General features: G+C 39.5%; 1 protein-coding gene across 1 annotated transcript in view; it reads left to right on the top strand.

Moving 5' to 3' along the window:
* Nucleotides 1-22,966, top strand: part of LOC109961060 (calcium/calmodulin-dependent protein kinase type II delta chain-like) — a 55,187-nt gene extending 32,221 nt beyond the window's left edge. Inside the window, exons 9-23 of the mRNA XM_020601616.1 lie at nt 336-419; nt 502-596; nt 1,879-2,001; nt 3,416-3,499; nt 3,587-3,629; nt 8,598-8,638; nt 10,893-10,973; nt 13,514-13,558; nt 15,180-15,234; nt 17,822-17,926; nt 18,333-18,455; nt 19,115-19,190; nt 19,463-19,557; nt 20,581-20,825; nt 22,317-22,966. Of these exons, the coding sequence (XP_020457272.1) occupies nt 336-419; nt 502-596; nt 1,879-2,001; nt 3,416-3,499; nt 3,587-3,629; nt 8,598-8,638; nt 10,893-10,973; nt 13,514-13,558; nt 15,180-15,234; nt 17,822-17,926; nt 18,333-18,455; nt 19,115-19,190; nt 19,463-19,557; nt 20,581-20,813 (1,283 nt within the window). The 3' untranslated portion in view covers nt 20,814-20,825; nt 22,317-22,966. The remainder of the gene's footprint in view (nt 1-335; nt 420-501; nt 597-1,878; nt 2,002-3,415; nt 3,500-3,586; nt 3,630-8,597; nt 8,639-10,892; nt 10,974-13,513; nt 13,559-15,179; nt 15,235-17,821; nt 17,927-18,332; nt 18,456-19,114; nt 19,191-19,462; nt 19,558-20,580; nt 20,826-22,316) is intronic.
* The last annotated feature ends 6 nt before the right edge of the window (nt 22,967-22,972 follow it).

Here is a 22,972-nt window from a genome sequence, read left to right as displayed (position 1 = left end):
ATGAGGTTTTTATGGTGGGGGAAAAGGCTGAATACAATTTTTTTTAAAATATATAAAATACAAAAATATTTTCAGAGGGAAACACTTGACACCTTTTTAATGACTTCTCAAACAGTTGAAGTTATATTAATATATTATTGTGAATATGTTTTACACACATACAACACAAAATAGGATATTATTGTATCTAGTAAAGGTACAATCAAGAAGAGATGTTTAGAATGTCATTGTCCTAGTCTTGCTTAACTCTCAAATCAGAAGCAATATCTTTATCACTACTGTGTTTTCATGGAGCTCAAGACAAAGTTCAAATAAGTGCTATTGTATTTTCACAGGTTTTGCAGGAACTCCAGGGTATCTGTCCCCAGAGGTGTTGAGAAAGGACCCATACGGCAAACCTGTGGACATTTGGGCATGTGGTCAGTTACTCAGAAGTCACCTTGTATTGTGTGTGTGCTGTATGTGGGTTTATGCTGTTGATTTCATGTGTATGTGTGGCAGGTGTGATCCTGTACATCCTGTTGGTGGGCTACCCTCCCTTTTGGGACGAGGACCAACACAAATTGTACCAACAGATCAAGGCCGGTGCATATGATGTGAGTACTGCTTTCCCATTTTCATTTATGGAAGTTAAAAATAAAATTAATGAATCAATGTTATTTTTAATTGCTTGTTAGTATAATTTTTTTTTATTATCAGTGCTGTTGTAAAAAGTGATACACTATGAGAGAGCAATAGGCCTACTTATCAGATGTCATAGTCCTCAGGGAGATAGGAATTTATTACCGGTATTAATTTCCATAATTGGAAGCAACACGTCTAATGAATGTGCATAATGTGAGCACTGACACGAGGTGACTGTGACAAGCACTTGTAATAATGTGCACTTCTGGAATATCATCACTGTCATGCATAATGTTTTTTCTTTTTGGTTAGCAATTGACAACTTTAACATTTGAAGCAAATGTCTTGACTTGGGTTTTTAGTTGTAAACGTGACTGCATGCACTTTATACCACTTGGATGGAAGGACGAGGGTGGCAGGGGTGGTGGGTGACTGGAGCGGGAGAAACACTTTGCAAACTCCTCCTGTTGCTACTGAAGAACTTTATGCACTGACTTACTGGAGGCAGCACAGTTTGAAAATCCTTCAGTTTGTTTCTTCAACAAAGACTATTTTATTTTTATTATGTCTCTGAAACAGCCAATCAAAACAAAGACAAATCATTTTTCTGTTCCACTTATTATACATGTTCCAAAACAAAAGCAAAGACAGTAATATGTATACACATTCAGCACCTGTTTACTAAATATCATAAAATCATGATACTCTTTAGTGTAATTATTTGTATATTAGGAGCCATTAAATATTTTCATTGGAAGTGACAGATTAAATGAAATATTTATGAGCGAGAGAGAGAGCAGGTGGAGATGGTGTTGACATGGGTGTTACTGAGGTAATTGCAGTGGAATGTGCTCGTAAATGTCTTAATGAAAGAAAAGTTCAATTGCAGCTCATTTATGATCAAGGTCCAGTTTAATAAGCTCAAATTCCTCATCCAGTGTTTGCTTGTGTTACAGTAATCAAACACTGAATAGCCTTTGTTGCATTTGTCTAAAAGTATGTATTTAATGTTTGTTTCCATGACCTCAGCCTGCAAATCCTGTTTGTGCTTTGTTTACACCTGATCTTGACAAGCAGGGAAAATCATTTTTAAATTGCAAGTTGACTCTTTATGCAAGTCTCTGTGTAATGTGTGATATCTGTGCATGTGTGTTAAGCCAGTTGTTCCATGATAAAATTCTCAATGAAAGCATAATAGGGATAAAATGTTCTGTACATTTGAAATATTCCCTCCTCTTTATCTCCCTCTGTCAGTTTCCTTCTCCAGAGTGGGACACAGTGACCCCTGAGGCCAAGAATCTAATCAATCAGATGTTAACAATTAACCCTGCCAAAAGGATCACTGCAGATCAGGCTCTCAAGCATCCCTGGGTCTATGCAAGTCACACTTTCTTCTTCTTTGGTTTTCACATGAAGAGACATTTTTTTCAGACATGTTCCACACTGGTGTACAGCTACAAACATTTTTTTTTTTACCATCTACCTTATCTACCCAAGTCATACATTGGTTTGATTTAGGAATACTTTGGCAGGACACCATGACCAGGAGCTTTCACACACTCCCAGTTGCATTGTAACATGTTAAGCTGTTCATTTTTGGCACAGAGCACAATTTAATCCTACAGTTGAAAAAAAAAGAGACCTGCATTTTACACTAGAGTAGAATGTTTGGTTCTGGGTGGACTGAAACACGTACTGTACAAATATAGTTCAAGGGATTAACCAATGTACTAAAAAGGGGAGCAAAAAAAATACTGTTACCTGTTCTGAAAACTACTTCTCTGTCCATTATCTATACTGTTTATCCTAGAAGGTCAAGTGGGGCTGGAGCCAGCCGTCACTGCGTGACAGGCATGTTACACCCTGGACGGATCACCAGTCTGTCACGTCTGACACATAGATAACCATTCACACCTCTGGGCAATTTGGAGTCACCGACCTAACTTGTATGCCTCTGGACTGTGGGAGGGAACCAGGGTACCTGGAGAAATGACATCAAAGCCACAATACGTGTGCAGCAAGAATACGGAAAAATACAGCAAAAATATGTAACAGATATGCCACAGTACAGCACAAATTGTCCACAACATACTTAAAAAATAGGCAGAGGAAACCAGAAAACATTCAAAACATTGCCCCACGCAAATGCATACCGGTAGCACTGGTGCTCACTAATCAACCTTAGCATTTATCATGGAAACAAAACAGTTTCATATGGTTAAACACAATGAAAATACAGTAGAAATGAAAATATAAAACACAGAAAGCTTCAGAATTAGTTTCCTACCTATTTGACAGGTAATGCATTCTGGTAGTGTAGGCTACCGTTTTCATTTCATCAGCATACCTGAGTTAACTACAGCACAGTACTGCCGTAATTCTTAAACCACACAGGATCATTAATGAATTATCTCACCACTGGTGAACATCGTGATTCCCAGTCAAATCTTATGCACAAATGCTGCTCCACCATATGGTGAAACTACACCCCCCACTGTCCAAAGTTGGCCTCTACAGCAGGATTACTGCAGTGGATAGTTTAATTTTCAGTGCTTTTTTCCCATCATATTGAGGTTTTTACCACCTGGTTATATAAAGATGTCATTAGTGCACCACCCACCACCACTAAGACAAACAATTTACTCCTGGGAGGTGTCCTAGTAGAGAAAATAATGAACTTCTTGTTGTGTAGAATTCATCATATGAGAGTCAAAGCAGTGTCTTACATCTTCATTTTATTATATTAAAGTTAGCTTTATCTATAATGTTGTTTTCTCTTTTATACTCACAGCAGCGTGCCAATGTGCCGTCCAAGATGCACCGTCAAGAGACTGTGGAATGCCTGCGCAAGTTCAACGCCAGGAGGAAACTTAAAGTGAGAGGATAAAAACTGAAATCCTGTTTAATAAAATGAAAATCTCTGCACTTATTATACCTCCTTCACTTCTCTCTTCTCCTCCAGGGAGCCATTCTCACCACCATGCTGGTGTCCAGAAACTTCTCAGGTGAGCAGTGACAGTGATATACACACACACACACACACACACAGGTTCATGCAGCTTAAAGTGCTTAACATATGAGTGACAAACACAGAATAAATGTGATCAATAAAAAAGATTTTAAAAGTTTTAGTCTCAATGATGAGATTTCAGTTTGAAGTTGTGGACACTTTACAGCTAAGCACTTTTTCCAAGTCTGATATCTCATACAGTGCAAATGATATGTATTGGTGTTGTTCTGTTACTCTACTTCTTGTCTGCAATCGCTTTTTGCCTTGAATCTAATTTCCTTAACTGCAAACCTTTTATTCCTGTTCACATTTGCTTGTCAGCTTTGTCGGCAGTTTTGATTTTTGGCTTGGGTTTCCTCCTTGTAAGCACTTTGGTCACTGAAAACACAGTGCACTTTGATTGAACACCCAATTTGCGGCCTGGATGATGGCGTAATGGATTAATGCTATTGGCCCTGTGTTTATATGCTTTCATGTAAGTAAAGGAGCTCCTGTGGAATATGGCCAACTACTTTGTACCGGGCAAGATTGATCTAGACTGAAGACAGTGAAGAAAGCAGACAGGCCAAACCTCTGAATTACTTTATACATGTAACTGTGGGTATGTCTATCAAGTGAATGTCCATGGACATAAGATTATTAGTTTCAGGGCCCAGGTATTTTGGTTCCAGTCTACTGCTTCACTTTATCCTGATAACGAGGGGTAAGGTATCAGGGAAAATCTTATCTTTAAAGGTAAAATGCTGTGCAGCCCACTGGATGGCACAGGATCTATATGCCTGCTTGGTCCAAATACTTTCTAGACATGCCATGTTTTTTCACTCTCTAAAGTTGATTAACTTAAAGAAACCCAGAAAGAATAAGGCTGTCAAGCTTTAGTGAGGCTCATGTCCTACCTCTGGCACCACATTGAATCCTTCTCTGTCCAATAGTGGGACGGCAGCATACCAGCCCTGCTGCTACCACCAGCACGGCCGCAATGGCACAGGAAGGTACGTCTACTAGAGGAGGTGTTGAGTTGGGCACTGCCAAATTCATACTCAGGCTCTTGGCATGTGGCCTGGGCTGCTTGAACCCCTCCACCTACTGCCTGTTGGCTGCACACTGATGGACCACCTTTGAATGGTTGTCATTGCACCGGAGCATCTAATACACAACACACACCCATGTAAATGGAAGCCACAAACAAAGCTCAGCTCTTGACCTTTTACTACTGCGTGTCCTGATGCTCTAATGAACAGAGCTCCTCTCCAGGACTGGCTATTTAATTTCCCATGTCAAACATGGCAGCCATTTAACAGATACCCAGCATGACCCTCTGACCTCCTTCCAACTACCACAGCTACTTACTGAGCCAGACTGTTTACACATTTTGATTTGATTTGATTTATTCTTTCAAGCATGTAAAGACAGTTGATATGTCAACACACATAATTTTACACATATCCAACAAATGCTAATCCAATATCAATGTGCTTATACCTAGTACATGCTTGAATGGAGTAGGAAGAAGTCAGACTTATCCAGTCCTACCCCATGACATCATCTTACCATTGGTATAAAATGGTACTTACTGATCTCTGGTCAGGTTCAGGTGATGAGCCCTTCTCTGCAATTCTTCTCCTGTAAGACAGAGTCCAGAATTATTTCTGAAAAACAGTTGCTATTTTTAAAAACATATCATCATGTTAAATAGTTTTTGAATTCCACCAGGTAATAAATTGTTCCTGGCTTTATACATAAACACTGCAGTCTTATATCCCACTAAATCAAACAACTTTAACAATTTAGACTGTATGAAAGCTCCATTGGTGTGATCCCTATACCCCATCTTATGCACAATTCTTATTGCTCTTTTTTGTAATATATACAATGGTTGAAGTGAGCTTTTGTATGTATTTCCCCAGTTTTCAACACCATACTCTAAGTATGGTAAAATCAATGAAGAATACAAAATGCGTAGTGCTTTCCTGTCCAAAATATATCTAACCCTTGCCAATATTGATATATCTTTTGCTTTTTTTTTTTTTTTTTTTTTGCTACACATTTCTGCGTTAACACAACTAGTGCAGGCTGCATAGCAATTCTTCTGCGGGCTAAGCCTTTTAAATGTTGATATAACAAATATAAGTAGACACACCAGCATTCGATGTTTGTAAAACTCCTCATGGTTTGTATCTACAGTACTTGACTGATGCCCAGTTGATGCCTCTTTGCAACCTTTCTTCCGCATGGCTCTGGCTCAAACAGCCAGCAGAGCATGTGAATGGGTTTACAGTATAGTATGCCAACCTGCATGGGAGCCTGGAGAAACAGAATGCACATGTTTTCCTTTGTCTCCTCTTCTCTTTCCTGCCTGCTCTGCTTTTTATTTTATTTTTTTTATCTGAAACACAATGGCATCAGTATGCTTCAAACAGAGTGCTTGTAGGAACATGAAGAGGTCAAAACTCAAGTGCAACTTCAGATTCAGACAGCTATTATCCCCAAGGTGCAAATTGTTGTACAGCCAGTAGCAATCACGCCACAATCACAATGGACAACAAATGAATAACATTAGAAAACATCAACCACTAGTATGAAGCTACAGCCACTGGCATGTAGTAACAGCTTTAAGTATTTGAAAAGCCAACAGCAGCTGGGACAAAAGAGAGAAGGGAGAGAAGCTAGTGGTGTGACTAATGGATATGGTGACACCATAAACAGGCAACCATGAATTGGCCTTAAGAGATCAGCCCTTGTGGAGTCTATCATATAAAAATGTTTGGTTTAGCATGTTATGAAATCCTTAAAAAAAAAAAACACAAAAAAAACCTAATAGTCTACCCATTAGCAGAAAGAGAGTTGACCTCTATTGGCAGTTTATACAGCTCCACATCTAAAATAGCTTTTTATACTTATTGCCATTTAAAAGTGGCAGTCCCACAAGTATACCACTTGCCATTGGCCAAAACTGTGCCCCATTTGATTCATCAAGTGCCTTCCCTCTCTATGGCAACAGGCGTTTACCCCTCATCACTGAGTGTGACGATTCAAAGCAGCGCAAGCCTTTTGCCTTCACACGTGACTGGTCGACAGGTCGTATAGACTAGATTGTTTGAAGCATACTGAAGCCTTCACAGGTGAATGTAGTCATGTGACACGGTGAGCAGTTTTTTTTAAAGGCTGTTCATACAGGGAACATGGTTTGATTGAGAAGCACATCCACTGTCGCCAAGTTGTTAATGGGTTTCTGTTATTGCAAAGAACGAGTTTGCAGAGCTGTTGTCGTGAACTTTAAAGGTTTCTGCTCCGTTTTGGAACCGCTGGGAATGCACTCTCCTAAGCATCTTTTCAGATAAACACTTTGACGTGGATGCTGCATGCCAGACATGGTGATAAGCTGCTATCATCGCATGAACCCACCACCTCTGTGAACATGATTAAAGAGTGAAGGCCTGACAGGTGTTTGTGCCTGCAGTTGTCATTTCCAGTTTTGTTTTCAGTTTAGATATTAAGATATGGATATTAAATACATTGTTTTCTTGCCTTCTTCATTGCCCTCCTTCCTACTTTATACACGGAAGGTAAGGGAGGACTCTAACATAAATATGTGTTTGAACAGTAAGAGAATGTGTTTATTTTTAACTAATTTCTTGCATGATTGTGGACGTTTTATTCCGTTTCCTGTTAGCTGTGTGTTAATGACATTTCTATGTTATTCCAGCGGTCAGGATTTCAGACGCATGCACTAATGTGCATGATGGACAGTTTCACGTGAGCTGGTTAGATTACAGTCGGTGGTGATGGACCTACAGGCCCAATCAGATGTGTCAGAGTGTGAATTTGTGCCTTTTTGTTCCTGCCTGCTGCTTTTCACAGTGTTGTTCCAACAAGTAGTTGAAAACACCTCATGGGTTCAGAAAGTAACCCAGTTCATTCATTAGTTAATTCATCCATCCATTTGAGAGTGGAGGGCTGTCGACTCTGAATCAGTTATCAATGGTCCTGCTAAGCCGTGTTGCGTTGCTGAAATTAATGTTAGTGCTTCGGCAGCCAAGAGACTTAAGTTTTCGTTTTATCCGCTTTTAATTGCTTACAAGAATGTTGATAGTATGGAAGATTATTTTACCTGAAAAGTATGTTAAAATAGAAATGTAGTTGCTGTACAACCAGGGATATAATAGGGATGAATAAATGTTAAAAAGAAAACGTATATTAAAAAGGGACTTTTTCATTAGATTACAAATAAAATAAAAGGATAACTAAACTTTAAAATTGTATTGTCAATAGTGCCCCAAATCCCCTTTATTTTTTCTCATAATGTTGTTTTGAAATTGACGCTGTTTACGCAAGTGGAGGTTAATTTCCACAAGGGAAAGAAAAACATAATTGCTTGTTAGTCATCGCCACCATGTTTGAAGGGAAATGCAGAGTGAATTCAGATGAGTCCTTCCTTTCTTGCATTTTGAACAGCCACTAGACATAAACACACAATAACTTTGTTTTTCTAAAGCAGTTCTGCATCCAGAATAGGGAAAAGGATTTATTAATATGACCTTTCTCTTTGTGCAGGCACCGTTTCCCAACAGTAGTTTCGTGAATGGATTTGGCTCTGCTGGACACTACAAAACTGCCTCCAGCTCTCTTAATATCACTCGCCCATTCAACAGAAACCGGTAAGGACTTTTTTTTTTTTTTCTCCAGATGCTGTTTTTTTTTTTTTTTTTTTTTTTTTTTCCCATTTGCACACTTAATTATCAGTTTGCTATTTCTGTATCATCTGTATCAATTCCTTTTTAAACATTTGCCTGATTACTTGAGTGTTGGAGAAAAGCACATGGTTGTGTCCTTCATTCAACAGGTCTGCTCTGTTCCTGTGAAGTCAGGTGAATTGTCCCACTGTCTGAGTGATCGCAACAGCTTTTCTGTTTGCTGAGCAGTTGTTTCTCACAGTGTCCTTGTTGTCTTTTCTTTCTTTCAGCATGCAAAACCTTACTAAACAAAAAGTCTGACGGTGTGAAGGTAAGTTCTTTGACCCATGAAGGTTTTATTGACTTCACTGTCTTATAATACTTACTCTTCCTACCTTCTGTCCCGAACTTCTCTTTAATAACATGTATCTTTGATGTTATGAGCATATGGAAGAGCTTTCTTGTTCCTGTTCTTTATCTTTTGTTACTTTCTCTAAAGTTTATTAAATGTGATTTAATGATGGGGTTTTTTTGTGGCTTAGGGAAAAGGATTGAAAAATAAAGCTGCCGCTTGATCATGTTCATGAGTTAGCAGTTAAGGGTGGGGCAGAGGTAATAGAGAATTGAGATTAAAGTCAAGATAAGGGACATAATAAAGAGCAACAGAACTTAAATGCTGTTTGTTTTTCACCAGCAGATCTTTTTCTTCGATTCACAGCGATTCGAGCGGCTGTTGTGTCTTGGTGCTCGTTTGGTTTTGATCAACAGTCAGCGTCAATGCATGCAGTGAAGCACCATGATCGGCAAGGGCTAAAATAAAATTCCCATTACAGTAACAATGGTTAAAACAATAACACCCCCACAAATAAACTACACTACCAATTATTTAAACTTTCAGTTTGCCTTTAAAAAGGAAGTCACTTGTTTGTTTGTTTTCAGCTGATTCCTTATTTTCTGAAGCCCTTTGTCCCATCTTTGTTCTCGTTCAAGCTTGTGCAGCTGTTTTGTTTTTCTCTCTCTCTGGGATCAGTCTGGCAGCTTCACTTTTTAGTATTTTGATTAGTTCTTTGTTTCCCGATGACCCCTTATTTTTTCCTCCTCCTTTCCATTGCTGTCTGTCAGAAAAGGAAGTCCAGCTCGAGTGTTTGTTTGATGGTGAGATCGGATCTGTCGTTTTCATTCATTTTGCATTCTTTGTCTCTCGTTCTTTCTGAATCATCTCCTTTCTCCGGTCGGCCACTCCCTCGGTCTGTGTCGGGTGTTTTTATATCGTTTGTTTTTAATCTTATTTGATTTGTGTTGGATTTTCCATTTTCATCCAACATCTCTGTCTGCCATAAGTGCCACCAAAACAATTTCTGCTCCTTGCAAATAACAAACGCACACACACACACACCCTCCTCTGACCCATCTGTCTATGAATGATGATCAGGCAGTTTGACTTTATTACCAACATCCTTGACAGTCAAAGTTTTAATTTCTGCAAATGTCGATATACAACCCCCTCACCCCAACCCTTTACCCTCATTATTTTTCATTTAAGTGAACTGTTTTTAACACTTGGTCTTTTACTCTGTCTTGGTCACCTGCAGATCATCACCAATGAACTAGAAACAGACCAAATAGATTTAGGATGTCACACTGCATATTAGAAGTAGCATAAAGTAACAATGTAAAAATACATATACAAATATATATTTCTTTAGGTATTTAGTCAGCTGATATTTTTGACAGATACCTTTAATTCAGTACATTTTCAAAGCTGTTTTAGGGTCAAATTCCCCAATAATGTAAACACTTGACTTTGCATGAGTTAAAAAGGAAAAACAACAGGCAGTACATACCTTCATGCCCACACACTACTCTCCACAATTAAGACAAATCACTAAGACGTCAAGGCCTTTCACTGCATGCACAGACCTGGACTGGAAACCATTATTATAAAGTTATTTTCAGAAATGTGCCACAAATGGCTGGTACTTAGTTTACAGTAGAAACCTGTGATTGTTGTTTATCCCAGCAGACCCCAGTTGTTTTACTTTACAGTCTGAAAATATGTACAATGTTTTAAAATGTGCTGAATAACTGTCCTGTATTTTTTACTTTTTAAAAGTTTTTACTGCAGGGTTGCACACATTTAATAAAAGCATACACTAGGCCTTTCAATAACTCAATAGACGGCTTCATAATAGAAACAAAAACTAATCATGTCAGTTAAACCATTTAAGACATTTGTACTTGCACTGGTGTCGGAGCAGGACACAGGTTCCTGATTATCAAAAGAAGGGTCATGTAATAGATTAAAGAGGTTATTTTCAAGACACGTATGTACACAGCGATCACACAGCATAATATAAAAACAACTGCTCTTTAAAATGGCAGCAAGGTGCAGGTGATTGATACAGGTTAGCACTGAACACATATAATACTCCCCACTTCCTGACTGCAGCTTTACTCACTTACAGTAAGTGGAATATTTATATTGGCCGGGTAATGGCTCTGTTCCTGCTTCTCACCTAAGATGGTGGTTTATGGTTTGGCCCCAGTGGGAGCAGTTATTTTATGTTTATTTTTCTTTGCCCCAGTCGCAGGGAAACAACAGTAAAAACAGTGTAGTAAGCAGCAGCAGCACCAAAGACAGCAGCATGTCATCCTCGGCACCAATGGTACCTTATCTTTGTTTGGTTTTTCTCACATTGCTTTTTACGGCATCATTTCATAGTTTTCACCATTTTAATGCTTAGTTCTGCCTTCTCATCTTTTTATCACATCCCATGTTGAGTAAAAACTTTCCTCTACTTGGCCTCTCTCTCTCGTCCTTCATCATCTGCCTCTTTGCTTCTGTTCTGAACACAAACTGTGATGTTGGTGGGTTTGACGACTTTAAAACTGAACAACTGGTTTGTGCCTTTGATTGTCTCTCCTGGCTCGTGTTTTCCCAGACTTCCTGTGGACACACTGATACATAATATTTACACATTGCACACATTCTGACAGGTAGACAAATGTGTTTCATTTTGCAGTACAACAGCACACACTTCAGTCAAGTTCTGCTCAGCCTCATCCTGTTGACTTCTTTGTGTGTCACCTGGGCTTTGTTGATGCTTTGCCTTTGAAATAGGACAGGTTTATTGCACTTCCCTGGAAAGCAGAGCTCAAACACAAAGGTTGAATCTCTACTACATCAAACAACTGCCTTTTACAAATTGCTCTTTAACGTGAATCGTAAATGACAAGGAATTCTGGGTAAAGCAGGAGCTGGAGAGAGATAATTGTATGAGGATGCAGCCCCTGTTTTCAAATAATTAATGGGATTGAGTGATATATTCATTATACAACAGAGTTTAAACAAGGCTTGCCTCAGGTTTGAAATATGGCAGGATAGCATGAAACATCTTAATCTTAATGAAAGTCACACATCTCCTCTCACGAGCTAGTGAATCTGTAAAGTTTACTGTGTGGCCACTTTTCAGACCTGAACTGTCTAAAGACGATTATACCTGTGGGTCCACAGAGGTGTGGCAGAAATTTATACATTGCTGAGTATGTCTGAATACTGTCTGGAAACTGAATAAATGTCAGTTTTTAAAGGTAGAATTACAGAATTTAGAGCTAAGTCTGTGAGATAATTGCACTGCTGTCACTCCAGTCTGATATGATAGCTATGAAAACTAATAGATTATATTAACTGCTATATACTGTGTATGTGTGTGTGTATGTACACACACACTGTATGTATGTGTATATATAAAAAACACAGTTTCAACAGTTTAAAATAACAATTTGACATTTTTGGAATACTTGTATTGGACAGTGTAAATGTGAAGATCTTATACTATCCAAAAGTACTGAATTAGAGCCATGAGGTGATTACCTTAGCTTAGCATAAAGACTGGAAGCAGTGGGAAACAGCTAGCCTCACTAGAAAGAAACAAAAAAAATTTTTACTGTTTGCAGTCCAGCAAATAACAATAATAAAACCACTGTGTCCGGTTTACCTTTAAACCCTTTAAACACTTTAAACATGTCCTAAAACCTTTAAACATTTGAAATTCCTTCTCATCCCGTATGTCATCAAAGGGGCTGCATGTCCTGGGGTTGTAGTTCCTGGACACCAGGTCCACTCTTGATCCTGCTCAGGAGCTTCACTCTGTGAATGACACCAGTATACTGTGACTCTAGTTTCCAAACAATGCAAACTTGAATTGCTTTGTGCTGACTATCTTTGTGGCAGGGTCAAGGCTGAGGATGAGGAGTGGTCACACAAACCCACAGCTGCCCTGCCTACAACAGCAGTTGCACCAGATATGAGGGCGAAAATTCACATGATTATAACTTTGTATTAATACCAACTGTTGTTGAGCTGTGTAGCAAGTATTATATGGCTTGTTGGGGTAAATGCTGCTGTGGGATAATGTGTAATGTACTTGTGGTTATAGCATCTGGCTTCCGCAGCTTTTTTTTTGCTACTATCACTGTTCAGAATTATGTTTTAGTTACTATGACTAAGGGTCTTCATCTGATAAATGTTAGTGTTTATAACAAACAACAACAAAACAAAGCTCAACCCTGTGGCCTGAGTTTATGGTTTCACATGTTTCATTCCATCAGACCTTTATCAGGCCTGGTAATGATTCCTTCTTTTCTGAAAAGGAAGGAGATTTCACTCTTATGTGATAGCACAGCAAAAACGGTAAACTAAGCCCATAGGACTGGATACATTTGTGGATACTTATGTAATTATTTAGTGCTAAGTGTTGGTTATGTCAGAGAATTTCCAGTTGTAATTTCTAATTGTATATGACAATTCAGTAACCTGGAATAGCACCCACACTCACACTCACATAAACATACGGTCGCACACAGCACCCTCCTCCTCAGTCATGGCCCTGGCCGGTGAGTATGTGTTTAGCTGTTCTGTGTGTTCATGGCCATTCTCGTGCACTTATAGGCCAACACTGCTGGTAAATAGGGAACAGAGTGACACCGAGTGTGTTGACATCTGTAGTTGTCTGTTTAATCACCATACAGTAAATGCTGCTCCACAGCGTCTGTACCGTAGCCCCTCTGCTTTGTGTTGCTGTGTGCACATGCGTCTGTTTTGTGTGGTTGTCGTCACGGAATATGTTTGTATTCCCTGACATCTTCCCTGCTGCCCCTGTCTATCCCCTTCCTGCATGGTAAAGTGTCTCCTACCTCCCCCCAGGAAGCCCAGACAACTGTTGTACACAACCCAGCTGATGGCACAAAGGTAAGCCGCTCCTTCTCCCCCCACCAGCTACTACTAACACTCACAGGTGACTCATGGAGGATTTTCTCTAAATATACTCCAAACATCAAGACATCTGTAAAGACTGTCCTCACATTGTGAATTTATCTTGGCTGTCCTCTGTCGCCTCCTGGTTACTAGAAAGGATTTCAGAAGCAAGTCAGATTTAGTGAATTCCCCAAATCTGGAAGAACAGCTTCTGTTTGTAGTGAGAGCAACTTATATTATATTCAGCATGAAGGTGCACCGCTGTGAAACCACTGGGCTAAATGTAGACTTCTCACTGTATTATTATAATCAGTACATGAAAATACACTTTATAAATGATAAACTAATTCTGTTTCCCCAAGTTTAAATGATGAATTAATGCTTGAATTTTAAAAACAGTAGCCCTAAACAGCCTGATCCCACATGCACCTCCAATAAATAACAGTTGGCAAATCAGAGTTCTTGTACCTGATTTAAACATCAGGTGGCAAAATAATTAACTGAAATAACAAAGAGAGACTTTTTAAATAAAAACTAATTTTGTGCAGTTCAGTTTTAACCTCTAGAGTCCTGAGCTTTGGAAACCCAAGCTGTGCGGTCCTCATATGAGGACCGCACAGCTTGGGTTTCCAAAGCTCAGGACTCTAGAGGTTAAACTTTAAGCATCAATTCACTGGTAAAGGCAACAACTAGAATTTATTAACTGGAAAACTTGAATTTTGTTATTTGAGTTCATTTTACTTAAATGTAGATTTAATTTGATTAATGAAAAATCTTTTTTTAGTTAATTCCCCGGTTTTTAAATTCAGGTCCTACTGGTCGATGGTAGCTCTGAAATAATTTCATCTTAATGCAGGCTACTTTATAATAGTATGCTAAACCCTGAATTGATTATGACTATACACTGTAAAAGTATGTGATTATTTTAGTGCTGCCTTTCAGGATTAAATTTAAATGAAAGAGAAAATCCTACACGTACCGTCTTCAGCAGCTGCACATGCACACTGACAACTTCAAATCCTCGTGTCAGACTTTTTACTAAAATGGGAACCCCTGTCACGTCACCTTTCATGTGAAAGTGCAAGCTTCCAAAGTACTAGTATCACTAGGTACAGTATTCAAATGCCAATACTGATTCACAGTTTTATTTACTTTGACACTTTTCTCACAAAGCATTTGCCAGCACATGTTTCATTGAGGAACACACTACAAGTTCTTTTCCACTGTAGTAACTAACCCGTAACTGAACTTATACCACTTGTCCCAGTTCTGCTTTTGTTTAAACAGTGACCGACACTGGAAAAAAAATGCAGTGGAAAAGCAACTTTATTCGCTCCTTGATAAAATTAGTGACACGATTTCAAATTGCTCACACACTTTGTTGCTTTGATATTTGTGGCTCCCTGCACTTCCCCTCACCGCTGTCCTGGCTGGTTTGTGTTCCTGGGAGGGAGTCGTCCACCCGTCCATCTGTCTCAGGTTGTGCGTGTCTGTCTGCAAAGCTTCCTAAGTCTGGTTTACTTACATGTTAAACAATGATTTGTCTTGAAAGTTCTCAGTCCATCTGCCACTCCTCTGTCCATCTGCTTTTTTGTCTCAACCCTTTGTTTGACAGGGCTCCACAGAGAGCTGCAATAACACAGAAGAGGAGGAGATGAAAGGTAGGAAAGGTACTTGTCCAACTTTCACCTACTCTGCATGTCTCTTTTTGTTCATGGCATTACTTTGTCCAGGCTTTGCCGCTTCAGATCAGACAAATATTATAGTATATGTCGTACTGTATTTTTCATTTTATATTGGAGGTAATGAGTGCTTGCTGGGTAGAGATTTCTCTTTTGTTCCACAACAAAGAGGTCCAGTAAGTTTAACAGTTGGATGCCAGTGACCATCACCCCAAAGACAAATGTGATATGAACAGTTGGATGTGAAGTCTTTATGTGTAAATGTACTTGTGGTTATAGCATCTGGCTTCCACAGTCTCTTCATGATGGTACGTTGAATATCTTTGGGTTTTTGGCACAGTTGGTTGGACTAAACCAGACATCCGAAGGTGTCCCCTTTGGTTCCATTTTCTACTCGACATTTTTTACACAAAATATACTTAAGGTTTACAATGAGAAGTTAAAGAAATACCTAGGACCCAGGGCTCCATGCTGTAAGCTTGCAACAGCGCACTGACACCAAGCGCTGAATTTGAACATCTCTGACTTGGCACCACCCAGTGGTGGTATAAGAAAATCCCACTTTGCCATACAGCAGTCAAGCTATTGTGACCCCTTCCACCACAGATCTGACCTGATTCTTCACTACAATCATACTCCATTTTTCTACAAACAGAACTGTAATTTTTGAAACCATGGCTTGACTGTGATGTACCTCAAGGATCTGTGAGAAAACTTATACAGAGTGTGACTGGTAGAATACACAGCTGTCAGAGCAAGCACTGTTTTTACCAAGATCTGCAGAGGCTCATATACAGGAACCTTTGACGTTTGCACATCTAATGCTCACTGTTACCTACCGTGTGGGTACCTGTGCCTCATTTAGATTGCTGGTGTACATCACACACCACAATCCTTTACTCATCTTCAGCCTGGGATGACCCTTTACTGTTTTTAGGTGATTGAAGTAGGGCAGAGTTACCTGCAACTTTCCAGGAAGGAGTTAATCCAGTTGCTTCAGCAGCCTTCAGTTGGTTTGCAGCACTCGATCTTATAGCAGATTGTCACTGCCCTGCAGTTGAGAGTTGTCATTCCTCCTGTTTTCTGTTTGATTAAATGCACAGCGTTTAGCATGGTTTTGATCAGCATTTGAATTTGTGGATGTTTTAAAAGCTATGTGTATGTATTAGTAGCTCATTGGTTACACAGTGGAGGCATAGTAACAGCAATGTTGATAGCACAAGTGATTTCTAATATCAGTCTTCTGTAATCTTTTGCATCTGCTCACTGGAATCTTAACAAAGCTTGTGTCACAGTCATGAATATCAAAGGATGTCATCTGTCCTGGACAGTTTGCTCCTGGTGTTGGCGGTGAATTAAATTCCCATAACCTCTATCATTAGTCTCTTCTGTCTTTCTAACTGCTCCCCTTAATAAGGAATGGGAGAGGTTAACATATTAAAGCAATTATGGTCAATATTTTACAATAATGTATCAAATGCTGAAAGGGCTCACTCATAGTGATGAGCTACAGAGTATTATCAACCACATCTGTGAGATTTACAGAGATTTATAGTGACGTTTAGCTGCAACTGTACTGTTTTGGTTCACTGCTCTCACAGCTTTGTATCCACACACAGCAAGCATCTGTTTTCAACAAAGCTCTGAAACCCACTGTGCACTACCTACTCAGCACCAAACAAAGTTAGCATCTAGCACCTAAAGGAGGTGGCAGAGGACAAAAACCGAGCTACAGTAAAACAGATGAGTGGATAATAGACTTAAATTTGTCATGTTGACAAAAACAAAGACTCCAGTTGCACAGTAATATGATGGGTCAGGTGCATAAATGAGCAACGGTTTAACAAGTTTACCATGTCAGCTTAAAACATGACATGTCACTGTCAGGCTACAATGTTTTTTCACTGCCTCCAAGTGGCCAACCACATATTTCGGGTTTATCTTAATTCTATGAACTGTGTGAGAATAACCTTTATGGTGTAACTTGGTTTTACTTAGTTACCGAGTAACTTGTCTCAAAGGAAGCTGTGTTTGAACTTGTGCCTGTCTAGCTCAACAGGCTGCTGATCTCCATGTGGCCTTGATGCTTGTGCACATAGCTTCTTAAATGCTGCTCACTTTAGAGCACACATGACCTGAGAGTTGTGGCTGCACGAGGTGGCTCGATTTCCTGTCTGGATCAGCTGACTTTGTTGTGTTGTAGTTGGTTTCCACCTCTTTGTATCAGTGTGCCTTGTGGTTAGTGATAGAATGTTAGATTGTACTGTTGAACCATTTAGTTATTTGAGTTACTGACAGAACTAATCAACGGTCATTTTAATAAGGTGTTTGTGGAATTTATGAAGCAGAGATGTCATGTATGGGATTTTGATCAGACAAAACAAGCAGCTTGAAGGTATATGGATGGAATTTGTGATGGGCATTGTAAACTATTTTTGGTATGTTTATAGAATCAACAATTGGTTAATTGAAACATTGATGGATTAACCTGTGACTTTGTAGTAGACTGTAGAACCATCTTCTCAGGTTCCCTGTCAGTGTGCATCTCTTTGTGTCTCTCCTATGACGGGGGCAGTGGCTGCCTGTGAGTCTACTAGTACAGACAGTGCAGTGTTAAGCCAGTGCAGCACTACTGAGGAACAGACCCCGACCCCGTCTCCTCTCTGCCCACTAACCATGTGTAAGTTGGTCCCGGTTTATCTGATTTAACTTTCAGCTCTGAGCTTTGTGTCCTGTTGTACCCAACAACATTCCTAAATAAATCGACCTTACAATCAAAACAAGACATTTTGGTGTTAAAAGGCTCCACATAAATTAGAATACATGAAAAAATCAGGCCTCTTCACTTTCACCTCTTCCCACCACCCTCCTGTGCTGCCATCTACTGGTACCCAGGCCTGATTACAGACTGCACCCCTTCTGTACTCTCTAATGATCATCTGTAACCAAGGCTCTGGATTCTAATGTCTTGCAATCACTACTTGATATACTGTAGTTTTGTGCAGAATAATGTTAATAGTTATCCATGGCTTCACAGCTTTCCTAATTATAACTTTTTTTACTTGGATGATGGTGCCTGCCTGCAGTTGGTCCCCTACAGGAGGCTGCTAGCAGCCCCGATGTTCCTCAGACCAGTCCAGTTCAGTGCTCTCCTGAACCAGACTCTGCTATGTTGCCCCCCACAGCCAACAGCAGCAACCCGCAGCAGAGTAAGTGCCAGGCAGGTAGTGCGGTGCTTATGCAAAGGCTCCTGCAGCAGTGTTCATACTGTCTGTTCTAACCTTCTGTGACATTCGTTGGGAGAAGGTTTGGGAACTTGGGGGAATAAAGTGATGTTTCTTAAGACTTTATGAACACATGGTTACATGCAGGTTTTTCTGGATAAGCAGCTGCATGTTAGTGAAAAAAGTGAAAATTTATAGTATATCTATCCACAATAGCTGTGTATATTAAATTAGCTTTTCTGGTGTGGTGTGAGGTGGTTTCTCAATTTTTGTTGTATTTGAGTAATCACTTCCTACATACTTTGGTGGTTTTAAATTTAAAAAATTGCTGTGGATTTTATTGGTGTGGGTTTATGTGTGAAAGGTTTTTTTTGTCGGTTTGTCAGTTGAGACAAGTCATCTAGTTAAGGGTCTTGGTTAGACGCAGTTCAGGATTCACTGGAACTTGGACTTTTAATGTGGAGAGCATGGTTTGTTTTGTATCGGTTTATTTTAAATGTCATTACTACCAGAGGTCGTCACCTAGTGATAAACTTCCTTCAAAGGTCAGAGGTGGTACTTGCATGTTCAACCTCCAAATGATTTTTGACCAACTTTAACCTCGTCTGGTTGTCTTTGCTCTCTCCTTCTATCTTTGTTTCTAGCTCGTAAACAGGAGATAATAAAGATGACGGAGCAGCTGATTGAAGCCATCAACAATGGAGATTTTGAAGCTTACACGTAAGCTTGCATCTGCAAATTCCATTTCTATGTGGCCAAGTCAAGTGCTTTGCCTTGTTGAAAACATTTTTTCACCTGCACCACAAAAACTCTTAACTGATATCCCTGTGAAATGCACACTTCAGAGTGTTTGGATCCAACATGAACCTTTATCTCACCAAAGCTTTAAAAGTCACATCATCTGTTCTGCAGCAGTTTTCCCTCCTTCACTGCAGGATCAGTTCTGTTAGGCAAAGCAAAGATTTACTTGTGCTTGTGTTTACCTCTGACAGGAGAATCTGTGACCCTGGGCTGACTTCTTTTGAGCCAGAAGCGCTTGGAAACCTGGTGGAGGGCATGGACTTTCACAAGTTCTACTTTGAGAATCGTAAGTGACTCTGTTTTGTAGATATGTAATGCAGTCTTTATTAATTTAGTGCTTGAGTGACGTCTGTGAAGATTTGTTGTGTATTTGTTTATCAAAGTTAGAGATGAATATTTAACATCAGGATTAAAACAGCCTTTTGGGGAAAATAAGTAATGACAAACTATATTGATGCTGTTATTCAGGGAGCAGCCAGTGACACAGCCTGGCCCAAATTAAAGGTGCCCTGTTTGTTTATACTCATTGTTTCTCACCTAATCAGAGTATATCCTTTAGGCCTAGAATGAGTTGTACTTTCTTCCTTATGAAACATTTGCAAAAACAGTGTTAAAAATGCTTTAAATTGTGAATTTTCCACATTTGTTCAGGTTGTTACCTGAACCAACTGTCAGTCAAACCTTAACACCACAGGCTAACTTCATATTTTGTTATTGCTAATTATTTTTCTCAAGCCCAGACTGACTTATACTCAAACTTCTTGTTTTGTCCAACCAGCAGTTTAAAACCCAGAAGTATTCAATGTACTTTTATACCAAATATTCACATTTGAAGAGCTGGACTCAATGAATGTGGAGCACTTCTGCTTAAACAATATTAACTGATTTGCCAGACTTGTAGATTAATCAGAATTACAGCAGCTTCTCCATGCTTTAGAAATCATTAAATGTAGTGGCAGGGATATTAGCCTTATTAACTCTGTAGTGTGTCCACCTTTACAAACAGGTATGATGTGGTTGGGCACAGAAATTTAAGGCTGAGGTAGTATTTCCAAACACTCTAACGTCATGCTGAATTTTGGGTAAACGTGGAGTGATAAGCGAGACATCTGTAATCTCTCAATTTATCCACATGTCAGTGTGAAGTGATTAATATGTAAATTCACTAACCCCCAGTTACGTAACAGTTCTGTCCTCCTGCTGTTTGAAGCTGCCATAATGTGTTGCCTCCGGCAGCTGTAATTTGCTAAACGGTGACACCTGAACAAGTTCCCCTTACAACCAGCTGAACTGCTTTCCATCTCCACAGTGCTGAGTAAAAACAGCAAGCCAGTGCACACCACCATTCTCAATCCCCATGTCCACCTGATTGGTGAGGATGCTGCCTGCATTGCCTACATCCGCCTGACGCAGTACATTGACAGCCAGGGCCGGCCGCGCTCCTGCCAGTCAGAGGAGACGCGCGTGTGGCATCGCCGTGATGCCAAATGGCTCAATGTGCACTTCCACTGCTCAGGAGCACCAGCTGCACCCCTGCAGTGAACCCAGGCCCAGGTAAGGTGGTAACACCAGTCTGAAGGGTGGTGTAACAGTTGTATGGTGCATGCAAGGATTATGGCTGACTGTAAAAGCTCTTTGCACGGATCTTCAGAGGGCAACATTTTCTTTTAATGCTAAAACGTGCAGCAGACTGTGAAAGTTGTCAAGGAAAATTTTATTTTATTAGCTTCACATTAGTTTTTTCTGTAAATCATTTGAAATCCAGTTTGAACAGAACTATTTCCAAATAAATTGATATTTTAAAGGAATAGTTCAACAGATTCAATGAGAGGCTCCATATCACACCCGTGGTAAATATGGAGTTTGAGTCAGAATGTGGTTAGCCTAGCTTAGCATAAAGACTGAAGGTAAGGGGAAACAGCTTTAGCCCTTCAACCTATCATCACCTTTACATGTACATTTTCTTGTTTGTATAGTCTATGCACAAAGAGAAAACAATCATTTTGTGTTGGGGAGGTTACATGTTGCATTTCTATGCCAAACAAGGTCACATCACTGTGATGAGAAGATGGTATCGAAGTCATTGCACCCACTTGTTTGCCAAGAAATACACTGACGGGCCACTTTAATAGGTACACCTGTATGTAATTCAGTGCAACACTTCTGCCTTAACATCTGTGTTTATGAAGCTCAAAATCTTTCAGATGTGGGTGAAATTGTCATAAATGTATAAATTATGTTTCATTATTGAGGTCATAGTTAAAGGTGGTGTTGTACCAGACTACATTATATACAGACACCTCTAAATACAATGTAGTCTGGTACATCACCTTTAACTATTTCCTTAATAATGAAACATATAATTGAATTTATACATTTGACAATCTCACCAAAAACAAACATTTTGAGCTTCATAAACACAAATGTTAAGGCAGAAGTGTTGCACTGAAGTGCCTACAGGTGCACAGGTGACCATAATGTTATGCCTGATCGGTATATGGTGACGTTACACTGCAGGTCTCTGCCCAGCATCATCATCTGACAGTTTTCCTAATAACTACTGAACTGTTTAAACGTGCTATAGCAAAAGATAAATATAATGCCTTTTTAACAAAAATCAGGGTCTGGTGTTTTTAAGCATCTTTAAACAACAACAACGGAGGTTAGGTTGGAGCCTGACAGACATTAACTGTGAGTGAAGGCAAAGCACTGTTGGTTTTAATCTCTGGATGGGGACGGTTAAATACTATTAATCCTTAACCTTTAAAGAGAAGACTAAGACAACGTTGATGTAACATATTATGGCTGTTAATTTACTTTATGAAACTTTACATAACCTTTATCATATTTTGCTACAGCAGTAGTTAAGCTTAAGAACAGATTTGTTCATATGAAAAGTTCTTACACGAGGCCAATTGTTTCTTGATTTATTTTAAGCAGCACAAGTGAAATTACATCTACTTCAATTGCCCTGGAGTGAAAGAACTACAGTATTTCTCAAATCCTGCACAAAGACGCACTAACTGTTGCATTCTTCTTCTGCAGCTTTGCCTGAACTCTAAAGCTGTTTGGAGCTTTTATTCTCCATGGTCGGATTGGTGCCGGGATCCTGGCTGGGAGGCAGCCTGTGGGGAAAATTCATTACAATTACAAAAAAAAGAATAAGAAAAAAAAGTGTATTTCAAAAGCCTGACTTGAATGACCGACCAACACCGATCCAGTCCAACCCTAGCTACAGTAGATTGTGTTGGGGCCCGGCTGATGTCGGCCCTGCCTTGCAGATGGTGCATGCTTCTGGTGGCGACACAGGGGTGATGCTGTCCTGGTCCTTTTCTCCCATGGCCTTTAAGTCCCTGTCTTTGTTTTGTCTGCTGTGTGGAAAAGTATTAGAATGTTAAATACATACATATAACAGAATAACAGATACATGTCGCACACAGTGAAAAGGAATGGAAAGCACAGCACAGGTAGTATCGTTCGTTTTACATTTAACAGGTGTGTGTGGGTGGTTTATGGGAACGGGAGCAACTATTATCTATTTGTAGTTCAATATCCATTTTAAATGTCAGGTATGAGCACCTGTACACAATGTTTTAAAGGGACTTTTTTGTATTTGTTCCTGAATGCTTTCATTAGAAGTATTTAATATGGGGAAAAGGACTGTTCTTAGTCAGAATGGGGATTTTATTTAACAGAAGTGT

Source organism: Monopterus albus, unplaced genomic scaffold (genome assembly GCF_001952655.1).
Source record: "Monopterus albus unplaced genomic scaffold, M_albus_1.0 scaffold52.1, whole genome shotgun sequence".
Classification (NCBI taxonomy): Eukaryota; Metazoa; Chordata; class Actinopteri; order Synbranchiformes; family Synbranchidae; genus Monopterus; species Monopterus albus.
Note: the sequence above shows the minus strand (reverse complement) of the source record. Positions and strands in the feature narration are given on the sequence as shown.